This window comes from Prunus avium, chromosome 4 (genome assembly GCF_965620075.1).
Source record: "Prunus avium chromosome 4, drPruAviu1.hap1.1, whole genome shotgun sequence".
NCBI classification, from domain to species: Eukaryota; Viridiplantae; Streptophyta; class Magnoliopsida; order Rosales; family Rosaceae; genus Prunus; species Prunus avium.
Genome location: NC_142287.1, coordinates 22797901 through 22813090, shown reverse-complemented (window position 1 = coordinate 22813090; position 15190 = coordinate 22797901). Strand labels below are relative to the sequence as shown.

The window sequence follows — 15190 nt, the reverse complement described above, 5'->3', positions numbered from 1 at the left end:
TTTTGAAAGATATTAAAATAAAAATAAAAACATATATCTCCTCTGTGTGTGTGTGTGTGTATCAACCCTCGCTCCATTTCAAGAATGACCACAAACCTTCAAAGGGTAAAATGAAGGATTTTTATCGAAATGTCACTTTAAAGAAAAATTTAAGAGAAATGTCACCTTAATTTTATAAAATCCATGATTTGTTATTTGACTTTAAAGCCATCCAATTTTTAAGGGCATTTTAGTCTTCCTATTTTAAAGGAAAAAGAAAAAAAGAAGGGTGTTGTTACCAAGCCCCCAATCTTACAGAATGAGATCCATTGTCCCCATTTTTCCTGTCTCATCCTTGTCCCTTCATTATTTTTTCGACACATGTCCACACTTACCCTAAACACTAAGGAAAAAAAAAGTTAATCTAGTCCTTTTCTCCAAGTCGCCCCCAATCTCTTCCTCTCCTCTCCCATCGCTGATGTAACTTCTCGAACACCTAAAAAAGAGTATCCAAAAATCACAAATTAAATTACTCGCAAGCGCACAAATCAACAATAGTATAGAGATATGCAAGTACGAGGTCGAACCCATAAGAACTGATAAAAACAACTTAATTAATTAAATCGCACTAAATCCAATTAATAGAACGATTGATTGATTTGAGTGATGAATTAAGGAAAGCGTAAATTGCAAGAATTAAAATAAATAAAAATTAAATAAACGGAAAAATATAGGTTTGAAAGAGAAAGTGATGAAGATCTAAGGTTATGAATCCACCAACGACAATCCTATTTCCTTTTTTTAGAGCCAATTACTATCCAATTATGATGCCAATGTTAAATGTTGTTCTTTCTAAAGTATGAAGTAAGCTTGTAAAGGTCATAAATCGTGTATCCCTATATGCAATTCTACCATGTCAAGGTGTTAAAATTTAAAGTAAATTTGTCTTACCCCCTCTAAATTGAATTTCTCTTAACTGCAATTCATCACTTTTTGTTCCTATTAATAAAACTCATTTTTTATAAGTAAACACCCATGACTAGGATCCACCTCATCAAGTTACCTTATCAAGCTCAAAATCTGATTCATTGTAATTTTCAGAGATTCCCAAAATACCCCTACGTATTTGCAATTGTTGTTTTCTCCATTGATTATGCTAAATATACTTTGAACATATTAGCTGCAATTCAATGTCATAGTGTTTTTTTTAGATAGGAAAATGGTGTTTTAAATTGGCTTAAATTTAGGAATTTTTAGGGTAAGTTTTTCTTTAAAAAAATAAATATTATTCAGTATCTAAAAAAGTCATGGTTTTGGGCCTATTGAATGTTTGAAGAAACATTTAATATACCTATCAAGTTTTAGCATAAAATAATGTACCTATTATTTGTACCTATTTTTCCCACCCTTTTTTAATGAATAATATACCTATTTTTCGTACCCATTAATAACACACCTATTTTTTTAAATAAAGAATGTACATATTTTTAATTTATGAAAATTGTGTAGAAATTTCAATTACACAGCATACTTATTTTCTGACCCAAAAAAATATATTTGTAAATAATATACTTATTTTTAATTCATAAAAACATTTTCATAAATTTCAATTACAAAGTGACAGATCCTTTTCTTTTTCTTTTTTTTTGTAAATAAAGTACCGATGTTATATACATATTTATAGTTTTTATAGGTATATTATTTATTGTATATGTAATTTAGGGAATTTTTGTTTGTTTGAAATTTTAGGGATTGGCGATGTGTAGAGGGAAATGCCAACCAAAATAAATGGGGTGATTCATATGCTATTAATAGGGAGTATTGCAAAGGACCCACTAGTGTAGTGGTTTGGAGTATTTACTCCCTCAAGCAAGGCCCTGGGTTCGAGTCCTAGCATCCGTGTAGTGTGTGTGAGTTTAGTATGCTATCGCCCCTCTCAATAGGAAAGGTCTTCCAAAAAAAAAAAAAAAAGGGAGTATAATTAAGGTAGTTAATGATATGTTTGAAAATAAATTATAAATAAAATATGAAGCTATGTGGCATATAATGTAATTTAGTTAATAATACTAGGACAAATCTATCTCACATAGCAACTTATTTTAAATTTGGGTTTTTAGTAAAGATTTAAAAGTAGGTGGGTATATGACTAGGATATAGTAGTAGTAAGGGTATATATTGGAAGAACTCTAAAATTTAACATATAAGAACCCGTTAAGATGAGAAGAATTCAATCAACCAAGTAGGACTAGTGGATGGCATTTCTCTCCTAGCTATCTACTCTTTTTAGTCTTAGTTCCAATAAACCTATATCTTCTCTCTCTCTCTCTCTCTCTCTCTCTCTCTCTCTCTCTCTCTCTCTCTCTCTCTCTCTCTCTCTCTCTCTCTCTCTCTCTCTGTATCAACCCGATAAGATTAGAAGAATTAAAATTTTTGACATATATTAAAATAAAAATAAAAACATATATCTCCTCTCTCTCTCTCTCTCTCTCTCTCTCTCTCTCTCTCTCTCTCTCTCTCTCTCTCTCTCTCTCCATTTCAAGAATGACCACAAACCTTCAAAGGGTAAAATGATGTTAGCCCTTTTTAAAATTATTATGTGGTTCCAATTTTACCCTAAAAACATAAATAACTTAAAAATTGATAATTATTTGGTATAAATGGGGATTTCTATCACAATAATGACGATATTTTATGCTTATAATATAGGGTTGTAAATAGGGTGAAAAATTGGGTTTATGACAATAATTACTTCAATAAACTATATGTTGTGCATAATTGTTGGAGTTGTACTTTTTCAATTCCTCCCCGAAATTTGTCTAAGGAGGTGGTTCAGGGAACCCATTGTAGATGCTCTAAATATCTTAAATTTTGTGGACATAAGATTTGTTCACTTGGCCACGTTGCTAGATTTGTGGACTGCAATCAACAATAGACAAATGATGTCCTACATCCATTATATCTTAATGAAATTGGACCTATTTTCAAGAAGTCCTAATATTTTTCCCAATATGTCATGCTTGCCTCAATTCGTTTACTTATTTTCGTTTTTATTATTCGTAAGGTGTTTTATTTTATAGAGCATCCCAACAAAAACATATTCGTTTTTATTATCCAACAATTACTATTAATTCCTGCACACAGAAAAATAAACAAATCATTAATTTATCATTTTTTTAGAGTACTGCTAAACGAACCCTAAAATTAATTGAGTACACCCTACTATTAAACTATTTATTGAATTACTAATTTACCCTAATATAAAATGACCAAAAAGGATATATTGAATTGTGTACCCAATATGTACACCATCCTTAAGACTTGACGCATGCCCGTTGTTATAACTATAGTCAACTCTTTAATTTTAATATTTTAAAGTATTTAAAACCAAAAAATAAAATAAAATTTTAAAAAGAGAAAAAAAGCTCTCTCTCCTTCCCGACCCACCCCACTCTGAGACGAGTTGAGATATGTTGTACCCAAATTCCCAAACTACCAAATCTCCCTAAATTAGATTGAAAACCCACACCTCTCTCGAAAGATTGAAGACAATATATTTAATTAAGAATTAAAATCTTTGTTTTACTGCTTGAGCTTTTGAACCCATGTCTTCAAACAAATTGACTTAATTTTTAACATACAACTCGGAATCCAGGAGAAGTGTATTGATCCCAGTTGATTTTTGTATGCATAAAACTTAAACAATCAATAACACAAACCAGGTGGTGGTGATCGCACAGGAGAGAGATAAAAGAAGAAGAAGAAGAAGAAGAAGAAGCAGGAGAGAGAGAGAGAGAGAGAGAGAGAGAGAGAGTTTTGTTAAAATATTATTTTACTTTATTTGTTTATTTTAAATACTTTAAAAGATTAAAAATTAAAAAGGGTGTACCATGGGTATTTTTGGTAGTTAAATAGGGTGTACTTAGTTAATTTTACATTTTAATTTAAACATTAGGGTGTACTTAGATCGTAGGGTGTACTCAGTTAATTTTAGGGTTCATTTAGCAGTACTCTTTTTTTAATAGGTGTTCACCTGATTTTTTTCATCCAAAAAGTCCGGGGTGATCTTATATATGGAGCACCCTACAAACGAGTTATTTGTCAAGCACAAACACAACACCACCAAAATAATAATTAAGAAGTGGAAGAAGATGTTAAATCTCCTGAATGAAACCTTTCAAGCTTGTTGCAACCTATTTCCTTCAAGTATTTTGCGCTTCTTGCAATTTTCCTCATCCTTATATACAAATGGTTCTCCAATTCCGTAAACTCATCACCACCTTCTCCACCAAAGCTCCCTATCATTGGAAACCTTCACCAACTAGGCGAGCACCTTCAGCGCTCTCTTCAAACCCTAGCTCAACGCCACGGCCCGCTCATGCTCCTCCATTTTGGAAATGTGCCGGTCCTTGTGGTCTCCTCAGATGAGACTGCCCGCGACCCAAGAACACCTTCTTCAAGAAGCTTTGCTACAACTCCAAAGACGTGGCCTCAGCTCCTTATGGTGAGTATTGGAGGCAGCTGAAAAGTATATGCGTCTTAAATCTCCATAGCAACACAAGAGTTCGTTCTTTTCGTGAAGAGGAAACCAAATCCATGATCGACAACATAATTAACCACTGCTCCTCATCCCCCTCCTCAGCATCATCATCATTTAATTTAAGCGAAATGCTCGAGACGCTTATGAATGATGTGATTTGTAGAGTGGCTCTGGGGAGGAAGTACGATGGCGGGGAACGTGGGAGGACGTTTAAGAAGCTTGCTGGGGAGCTGGCGTTGGTGATGTCACGTATCCATATTGGAGACTATATTCCATGGCTTGCTTGGATCGCCCGTCTCAATGGTTTGGACGCCAAGCTTGACGATCTAGCTAAACGATTTGATGAGTTTTTAGAAATAGTTGTTCAAGAGCATTTGGATGAATTTGATGGTCTTACCAAGAATGAGGACCAAAAGGATCTTGTGCACGTTCTGCTTTGCCTTCAGGCTGATTCTCCTATTGATAGAGTTAGCATCAAGGCTATCATCTTGGTAATTAACTCTCTCTCTCTCGCTCTCTCTGTTACATTACATGCATAGTGGTGTTGGATTGCCTTATCTTTTTCACCATAGTAATGCTAGAATTACTCAGTTTGTTCACACTACTACATTTTAGCGTTTGCGCGACGAATCAAAAATAGTCGCGCAAAGAACAAATCTGTCGCGGAAACAATAGCGCGACAGATATATCGTCGCGCAAAATCAGTCGCGCAAATACCGTCAAGCTAGACTTTGCGCGACAAAACTATAAAATATCGTCGCGCAATACCCTTCGTTGCGCCAATAGTTCAGGGACGACAAACAATCCGTCGCTCAATATTTTGCGCGACGAGAGTACAGGCGTTGCAGCAACTACGCGCGACGACTCTTCAATCCGTCGCAAATATTGTTTGCGCGACGAATTAACAGACGTTGCATGAACATAATGCGACGACATATACTCGTCGCGCAAACAATATTTGCGCGACAAATATTTCGTCGTTGCAAATACCTTGTGCGATGAATAAGGATCGTGACTCAAACCCTTGCGCGACAATGATTTATTTGTCGCATTTTCTTTAGGGGACAAATACGTCCGTCGCGCAAACCGAGGATTATATTCGTTTACGATATATTTTTATGGTTTTTTTATTTTTTAAAACGTGATTTGCGCGACGGGTCATTTTTTCGTCGCGCAAATATTAGTAATTAATTTTTTTTTTTTAATTTATGTGAAAAAAAAGAATTTTGATTTATTTTATTTTTATAATTAAATCAAATTGCAATTGAAAAATGTAATGAAGAGAAAATAGTTTTTTAAAACATAATATAAATGTATAATATACAAGAGAAATATTTAAAATGTAATTAAGAAAGTAAAAAACTAATTAAACAATGTAGCTAAATCTACTTCCTCGTCTGGCAAATGCGGCTCGGAGGTCTGGACATTGGGGACAGGGGCAGAGGTTTGGTGGCCATGCGCAGAGGTGGACGGGGGAACAAAAGATGGTACGGGAACGCCGGACTGGGCCATTGACTGTATAATCTGAGCCATCTGTGCCATCTGGGTTTCAAGCTGGGCCACCTTTGCTGTCAAAACACTATTTGACTGCGACGATGAACGGGATCTAGGTTCCCGCCGCCGGGCATTCCCCATCCCTCGACAGTATGTCCCTGGCCGCCTCCCTAGAGTCTGATCCAAGGTGTCCGTCAAGATCTGAAACCCTGCATCCTGTGGAGGAGCCATAGACTCGAGCGGCGTATCGGGAGGAAGCTGGGAGGCGGACTCCTGAAGAACCAACTGGCTCTTCTCAATCATGGTCGTCTGTTTAACATAACATAAAATATAAATAAAAACATTTATATAATAACTATGAAACTTGAACGCGTAAAATAATCATTAAAATTAAAGACTACTTACATGAAGGGACTCCGCCAACTCATTCCCAGGTCGAACATAAACGTCGCCGAAGACGTCAATCTCTGGGAATTTGGACCCCTCCTAAATTGAACAAGAGTATAAAAATGTTAGTACAAAAAAAAAAGAAATTAACATTAATGACATATTAAAAATTAAATAAAAACAACTTATTATTACCCGACGTCGCGCATCCATCCTATAGGAGAAGGGCCTGGAACCTGAATGATGGAGAAGAGCCTTCTTCTCCCTATTGCCCTTATTTGCTTTAGCCATCTTCTGTTATACAAAAATTAAAACGTATTATTTGAAATTGAAATGAAATATTAAAAAATGACATAAATCATTAGTAAGAAACGTGTAATAATTTTGAACTTAATATAAAAAATACCACATAATCAGCCTCCTGAAAATGACCACAGAGCCACTGCCAACTATCCTCCCGCCCCTCAAGCTCCTTCGGGCAACCGTCCTGAAGAGCAACCTGCGGATCATCAAATGCCTGAAAGTGGTGGTGCAGGTCGCTCTTCCACTGCTTGTACCTATCAGCGAAGAGTCTGTTGATGTACCCCAACAACTCATCGTTGACATTCTCTAAATTGTAATTCATCTACAATAAAATAATTACATACATTAAATATTTAAAATATATAAAATTGGAAGGAAAAACAATTAAAATGTAAGATACATACCGACAGGTGTCCATGCATCTCGTTATGCACCGCATCAGGCATGGCCTTCCAAGACTTCCATTTCATCGGACAATAGGTCCGAACGACTGCACCAACATCGTGCGCCAATGAGCTATGTTGGTCTGCCGTTGGGGCAGCCCGATGACGATCGTCGTATCTGATGTTGATACGAGAGTTGTTCACCCGGGTGACCTTCGATGTAGCCAACTGGCGACACGGTCCCCGGGTGTTCTTCTTGGCTGCAAAGAAATATGAAATTAATGTTAGTTTAATTTGACTAAAATATTGGTACGAAACATATGTAGTTGAAGGAAATCTTTACCTGGTCCGCTCGAAGTGGCGTCGGTGGTGCTGGAAAGCCGATGACGCCGCCTGGCGCTCATTGGTTGCGCCACTGATGACTCTGATGACGCCGGCGCATGGGGGGCACTGGGACCCACTGGCAAGTCGGGCAACTGTGGTGGGCCAGAGGACGGTGACATCATAGTCGGGGGAGGCAAACTACGTGAAGGTTGCACCGGCTTATGACTTCTGCTGATTAGGTTTGACATCTTGCAATAAAAACAAGCACCAAAGTTTAAAAAAAATAGTTACTGTAATACACCAATCTAATAACAAATATAACATTTATTTCATTTCATTTAAAATAGAGTCAACGTCTAATAACAAATATAACAAATATAACAAATAAAACAAATAAAATATAACAAAAATATAAAACATTCTTCATTAATTATAAAACATAAAAATTATTCCAATTTAGGGTCATTATATAAACTAAGCTAACAAACATACAAATAAATCAAATTTACCAATATAAACTAAGCATATTTTAACAATATTACAAATTTAATTAACGCATATATGTTGGCGTACGGTTTGCGATTTCCGAGTATCCGGGACTCCAATCCACAATCCGTTGAATCCTATACGATCCTACACATACAAGGTACATCATACATGAGTTTGAGTTTCATCCAATGGTCCAAACAAATCAAACCGTTAAATCGCACAATAGGCGAAATCCATTCGAGGCTGAAACGGTATCCAAATTGGAAACCGAACACACCTACACGCTCATGACAACTAGTGGATCGCATTGGGACACAATGTGATTTTGCTACAGTTCCATAGCGCTGCCACACGCGGCAGCAGCGCATGTATGTGAAAAAGCGATAACGATCGCCGGAAAAATCTCAAAATTAAGGGCCAATCTTCCTACCCTAGGTTCAGGACATCGAATAGAGGCAGTTTTCTTCTCGGACCTAGGCCAAAAAATGGCCGGAAGTGGCCGGAATTTCATCCCGAAATCCGGCCAAAATCTTAGTTACAAAATTAGACAACGTACGCTACAAATTTAACAAATCCTATCCAACCATCAGCTAGACAATAAAAAAATAGGGGGAAATGCATACCTCAGTCGTCAGATTTGGAGGCCGGAGGAGGGAGAACGAAAACGGAGATATTCGCCCAAAACCGGATAAATTCCCGCCGGTTTCTCGAACCCAATCGTCGCGGCGGCGGCTCGGAAAGGTCTGAGTCCGTTGGCGGTGATCGCCCGGTCGTTAATGTGGAAAGTTGAGGTGGTGGCCGGAGGAGAGAGAGAGAGAGAAGAGACAGCGGCGGCAAGAATGAACCAGAAGGTCTGAAACTGTCGAATTATTATCAGACCTTTGCGCGACGAAATATAAAGTGTTCGTCGCGCAAAACAGTAAAGTGTCTAAACGGTGCGTTTTCGATTAAAATTTTCGAGCAAAACTGAAAATATTAACTTTGCGCTACGAAATAAACTCCCATCGTCGCGCAACGTCGTTGCAGTAGCGGCAATTGAACCGCCAAAAATTTCACCACCTTACGCGACGGGGACAAAATTTTCCGTCGCGTAAACATCATACCCTAAACCCTAAACCCTAAACCCTAAACCCTGAACCCTGAACTCTGAACCCTGATCACATAAAACCCTAAACGACATCATCCCATTGCGCGACGAATAAAGTTCTGTTCGTCGCATCTACATGTTTTGCGCGACGACAGTTACCCGTCGCGCAATTTCTTCTATAAAATTTGAAACAAATTGTTTTCATAGCATACACATTCTACGATCCAACCGTTTCAACGATCCAACCGTCAAACGTATTTGCTTATACTTAGAGATCGTATACACCAAAAATGGGGAAAAAAAAAGGTGTAGAGATCAAGTAACGGGACAAAAGTTTTCGACGGTTATAATGGAAAAATCACGATTTAACGGTCAATTTTACTCTGATTTCGATAATTTTTTACGGATACAATCCTTCACCCAACTTGAATTCAATGACAGTATTTGATCTTCATTTCAAAATATTTACACTAGTGGATATCACAAAATCTTATGTTCTACTTAACAAGTTTATATATAAACTTTTAATAGTTAGTGACTATACTGTGTGAATCATATACGCATTATAGAAAACTTTTTTCATCGATCCAACCATCACACTTGTTTGTTTCTACTTAGAGATCGTATACGCCGAAAATCGAAAAAAAAAAAGGTATGTAGATTGCGTAACGGGACAAAAGTTTTCAACGGTTATAAAGGAAAAATCACGATTTAACGGTCAATTTTACCCCGATTTCGAAGATTTTTTACGGATACACTCCTTCACCCTATATGTATCCAATGACAGAGTTTGATCTTCATTTCAAATTATTTATACTAGTGAATACTGAGTTAAAATTCCTAAGTGTCATGTATAGAAATATTTTTTAAAAAATTAAAGTGGTTTACGCGACGAAGTGAAATATTTCGCCTGTAAATAGTTTGCACGACAATGATTTTTCGTCGCGCAAACATTTTTGTGTCGAGTTATTCGTCATGTCGTCGCGCAAAGATCAGTTTTAAATTTTTTCCTGACACTTGTGTTTTTTTGGGAAAATTAACCTTGCGAGACGAAACATATCGTCGCGCAAGGGTTACTATAACGACGCTGGTGTTGTCCGTCGCGCAAAAGACACTTCGAAACTATTCCCGGACACTTGTAAATTTTTTTGGACAATTATTCTTGCGAGACGGAGATAATCGTCGCGCAAATGGGTTTGGGCGACGCCATTAGATGTTTTCGTCGCGCAAAATTTTGTTTTATTTTAAAACACTTATAACTTGATATTTAGTGTAAATATTTGTTGATACTATATTCGTATTTACTATATATGCAAAAGATGATCACAACTTGTTTTAGGGGACGTGATAAAGCATATATTTATATGGTTTGGATATCATATATTTATATGATAAAGCATATAATTGTCATACTATATTTATATTTTTTCATACTATATTTGTATTTTGTTATACCTTTATTCATTTGTCTTTTTACAAAACTCTATGCAAATATATGACGTTAATTAGGAAAAGTTACTGACACAAAGAGAAAACATGTACATTTCATTAAATTACAAATAAATTACATTATTCATCAGATGAACATGTACATTTCGTTAAATTACAAATAAATTACATTATTCATCAGATGAACTATAATAACCTTCGTTATCATCACTATCATGACTATCCGTCTCCCAATCCTCTTCCTCCTCCTCTTCCTCCGCCTCCTCCATAAGTACATCATCGTCGTTGTCGTCCCCCATGGTTGGATCGTATCGCGGAAGATCACCGAGGTCAATTGTAATTGACTGAATCGGTATTTCTCTTGAAGACACTCCGTCAATCTGAAATGGTTCTTGAACAACATTTGTATCGAAAAGTGTATGTGCATCATTTTCCATGGAAGAGTCTAAACGTTGGTCAACGACGTCGACGTCGTTGTCCGATGGGTCTAGTTCTGGTATATCATACACGTTCCTCTGATCCATATGCTGAACCACTTTCCAATCGTTCCCCGCTTTAGGGTCATTTAGATACACAACTTGTTTTGCCATGTTTGCCAAAATGTAAGGGTCGTCATCATACCAAGTTCTGCTCATGTTCACAGATAGTAACCCATGATCGATTTTAATACTTCCCTGCCTATTTGGGTTCGTATCAAACCATCGACACTTAAACATGATCACTTGGTATCGGTCTTTGTAAAGCAATTGCACGACAGTTGTGAGTTTGCCATAGAAATCAATGTCTGTACTTTCCCCTCCACCTGGAACATGGACACCGCTATTTTGCGTACACAACTTGTCATCTCGTGCATGACCTAAAAACTTGACGCCGTTAACATGGCAACCTGAGAACAATTCTGCTCGGAGTGGGCCGAATGCCAAGTTATATAACTCTTCACTGTAAGTGGGGGAATTCTCTGATTTCAACTTATTCACCTAATATTATAAAAAAAAACCGAAATAGGTTAGTTTGGAAAAATGTAATAGCACAATATATATATGAATTAGAAAACACTTATAACTTACATATTCCAAAAACCATTGTGGAAACAATTCACGGTGTTTCTTGGAATACAAATGTGATGGATGTTCTCGCTTCATCATCTCTTCATGTTCATCTAAGTATGCCAATATCTCATCACAATTGTTCAATACGAACCAATGAGCTACCTCCATGTCATTTCTGGAAAACGATTCTCCTCGTACAGGATCTCCAAAGGGTCGTGCGCTTTGGGCAAAAACAGAAAGTTGCTCATTTCTCAGACCTCCGTCATTATTGCGCTGAGGTCGATTGAAAGCCGTGTCCACATCCTTTAAATACATTCCACAGAAAGTAAGCGCCTCATATTGAACCCAAGCCTCTACAATTGATCCTTCGGGCTTCGCTCTGTTGCGTACGCTTTTTTTCAGCTCTCCGAGTAGCCTGCCAAAATAAACCGAAATTAGCAAGTAGTAAGCATGAGATAATGATGCATACACAAATGATGATGATTATATACCTTTCTATTGGATACATCCAGCGATAGTTGACTGGACCAGCAAGCAATGCCTCTTCTGGCAAGTGAACCATCACGTGAATCATACTCGTGAAGAAAGCCGGAGGGAATATCATCTCAAACTTGCATAAGACTTGGACAATGTCTTGGCGCAACTGATCAATGTCTGTCTTTCGCAACGTTTTTGCCGTCAGTTGGGAAAAAAATCTGGACAACAATATGATTGGCTTGACTACATCTTCCGGCAATAGGTGTCGAATCCCCACAGGAAGTAAGCGTTGCATAAACACATGACAGTCGTGACTCTTGAGTCCAGTAAATTTACCCCCGTCAACCCTCACGCAACGTGCGATATTAGAAGCATACCCGTCAGGAAACTTTACAGACGATACAAACTGTAGAAACTCTTTGTTGTCATTCGGTTTCATGGAAAAAAATGCAAGATCCCGTATAGCTTTATCACTGCCCCTTTTCAGCCATAAACCCTTTCGTATGCCCATTCTTTCCAAATCAAGACGCGCTTTCGGAGTGTCCTTTGTCTTGCCCTTGATATCTAGAATCGTTCCCATCAATGTGTCAAACACATTTTTCTCAACATGCATAACGTCGAGATTGTGCCTCAATTTTAGTTTCGACCAATATGGGAGCTCAAAAAACATAGACTTGTGCGTCCAGTTCATATGTGTAGCAGGTCTGGTCCGACTAACTGTTTTCCCAAACGGAGCAAAATCCAAATGGTTAAGCTCTTCTAAGATCTGATCACCGGACCATTCTCTAGGTTTTGCGCGACGCTCTTTGTTCCCGTCGAACTCTATATCCTTCTCCCGCCACTCGTGGTCCCATGGCAACCATCTTCGATGCCCAAGGTAACACACTTTTCCAGCGTGCCAACCGGAAGTTACATCTTCCTTGCATACAGGGCATGCCATATAACCCTTTGTGCTCCACCCCGAAACCATTGCATATGCGGGAAAATCATTCACAGTCCACATAACTGCCGCCCGCAAAGTGAACATCTTCCTAGTAGATTTATCGTACGTGCGCACCCCGTTTGTCCATAAATCTTTGAGCTCATCAACCAACGGCCTTAAGTACACATCGATTGACCTGCCAGGATCCTCAGTTATCAAAACAGTCATCATCATGTACTCTTTTCTCATGCATTTCCAAGGGGGCAAATTATATGGAAATACGAAAATCGGCCAAGTGCTGTGGTGTTGGTTTAGAACCCCGTACGGATTGAAACCGTCAGTCGCAAGTCCCAACCTCACATTTCGGGGATCAGCAGCAAACTCGGGGAACGTTCGATCGAAATCTTTCCATGCCTCCCCATCTGCAGGATGCCGCATCACATCGTCGTCTACCCGTTTTTCCTTATGCCATCTCATGTCTGTGGCAGTATGCGTCGACATATACAATCGCTGCAACCTTGGTTTCAGGGGCAGATAACGCATGACTTTTTGTGGAATCTTACTCATTCTATTCTGAGATGTCTGTTTGAACCTCGATTCATTGCATATAGGGCATGTATCCAACGTTTCATACTCTTTATAGAATAACATGCAATTATTTTTGCAAGCGTGGATCTTTTCATAACCCAATCCAAGACCACTCAACATCTTCTGTGCCTGTCTGTGATCTTTCGGCAAACAATTGTCTGTTGGAAGCATTTTCTTGAAAACCCCCAAAAAGTAATCGAAACACAAGTTCGACATACGATACTTTATTTTCCCGTGCATTAGCTCCACAATCGCCGTCAGAACGGAAAAGCGCTCGCACCCCGGGTATAACTCCTGGTTGGCATTTCTTAACAGGTTTTCATACTGTTCGAACTCTGCACTGTCCATTGGTGTAGGCACATCATCTTCTCCTTCCTGAGTGCTGCTGGTCGATGCAAATGGAAAAGCATCATGTATAATATCCCTGACTTGTTCATTAGGATCCACAATAGGTTCAACATTGTCCATTCTTGTGGCCCCTGAAGACGAAGCGATGTCTACTTGTTCCCCGTGATGGTTCCAAGTGCTGTATGTCTCAATCATTCCATTTCTTACTAAATGAAATCGAACATGTTCAATTGTCTCCCACAACATGTTGTTACACCTCTTGCAAGGACACCGGATTCTAGTTGCACCTGGGTTGTGTGTCCGTGCAAAGTCAATAAAATCCTCGATTCCATCCAAGTATTCGCCTGCGCACCTATCCGGGTTTTGTATCCACCTCCTGCTCATCTTTCCTGGAACCACAATCACAATACAACAATCATGTTGTATTCGTACAAAATCTTTCCTTATGCCTCCGGTAAGGGCCCTATCCCATTCGGAAATGCATAGCCATGTCATGTAATTTACAGCTACATGAGATTAGATTTCGACGTGGATAAATTTCGGCAGCATCTCGGTACAGTTCTTGAGGTGTACCGTAGATATAAAATACCTACGTACCACCCGAAGAACGTACCGAGACGACACCGAAATCTCCACAATCGAAACCTAATCCTGTAGCTGTAAACTACGTGACATGACTATGCATTTCCAAACTGTCCAAAATATGGGACAATTCAAGAATTAATTGGACCGTAGTCGTGGTTTACCCACCCATGCGCGGTCCAACTAACCTCGAACGGGAACTAAGCTTTATAAAAAAAAAAATGTACAAAGTTAATTTCAATTAACTTTGTACATTAACGTACATTCATAATTTAACATCATATTATAAACATAATTTCATAAATCAATATAAATATAATGTAATACATTTTATATTATAAAACAACGAAAATACCTTCTAAATCGTTCTCCTCCAATCGCTAATCACATATAATATTCCTATATACAAAGAAATTAATGGTGTTAGTATGAATTTACAGTAAAATTTTTACACTAACGATAAAAAATGCATACCTAATGACCGTATCAAAGGCAGAAGTAGCTCAACTCATAAACGAAATGAAAATGACGAATTTTGTGTGCCGAAACCTCTTGAGAAAGATGCAGCAACAGCAGAGGCAAACTGCAATTTTTTCTGCAGTTTGCCTCTGCCATGGACGTGCTAAGCTTAGTATAGACGACGAGTTTGCGCGACGGATACCTCTGTCGTCGCGCAAGATTCTTCCGTTTTGCGCGACGAATAATTAGTTCAACATATGTCGTGCAAACCACGTCACCGTCGCGCAAAGGTTATTTCCCAGTCGCGCAAGGTACTGTCAACATCGATTTTTT

General features: G+C 38.1%; 2 protein-coding genes and 1 pseudogene across 2 annotated transcripts; 1 reads left to right on the top strand and 2 right to left on the bottom strand.

The window, feature by feature from the left end:
• Positions 1–4644: 4644 nt before the first annotated feature.
• Positions 4645–5191, top strand: LOC148295051 (cytochrome P450 736A117 pseudogene; annotated as a pseudogene).
• Positions 5192–5878: 687 nt separating this feature from the next.
• Positions 5879–7589, bottom strand: LOC148295050 (uncharacterized). The gene is made up of 6 exons (XM_088252367.1): positions 7427–7589; positions 7105–7343; positions 6804–7022; positions 6593–6691; positions 6416–6496; positions 5879–6319 (listed from the first exon to the last, which is right to left on the bottom strand). Exons 1-6 carry the CDS (start codon positions 7587–7589, stop codon positions 5879–5881), a joined length of 1242 nt encoding a protein of 413 aa, XP_088108493.1.
• A 2895-nt stretch (positions 7590–10484) lies between these two features.
• On the bottom strand, positions 10485–13333 carry LOC148295049 (uncharacterized). The gene is made up of 4 exons (XM_088252366.1): positions 11973–13333; positions 11500–11896; positions 10629–11409; positions 10485–10501 (listed from the first exon to the last, which is right to left on the bottom strand). Exons 1-4 carry the CDS (start codon positions 13316–13318, stop codon positions 10485–10487), a joined length of 2541 nt encoding a protein of 846 aa, XP_088108492.1. The 5' UTR covers positions 13319–13333.
• Positions 13334–15190: the final 1857 nt, after the last annotated feature.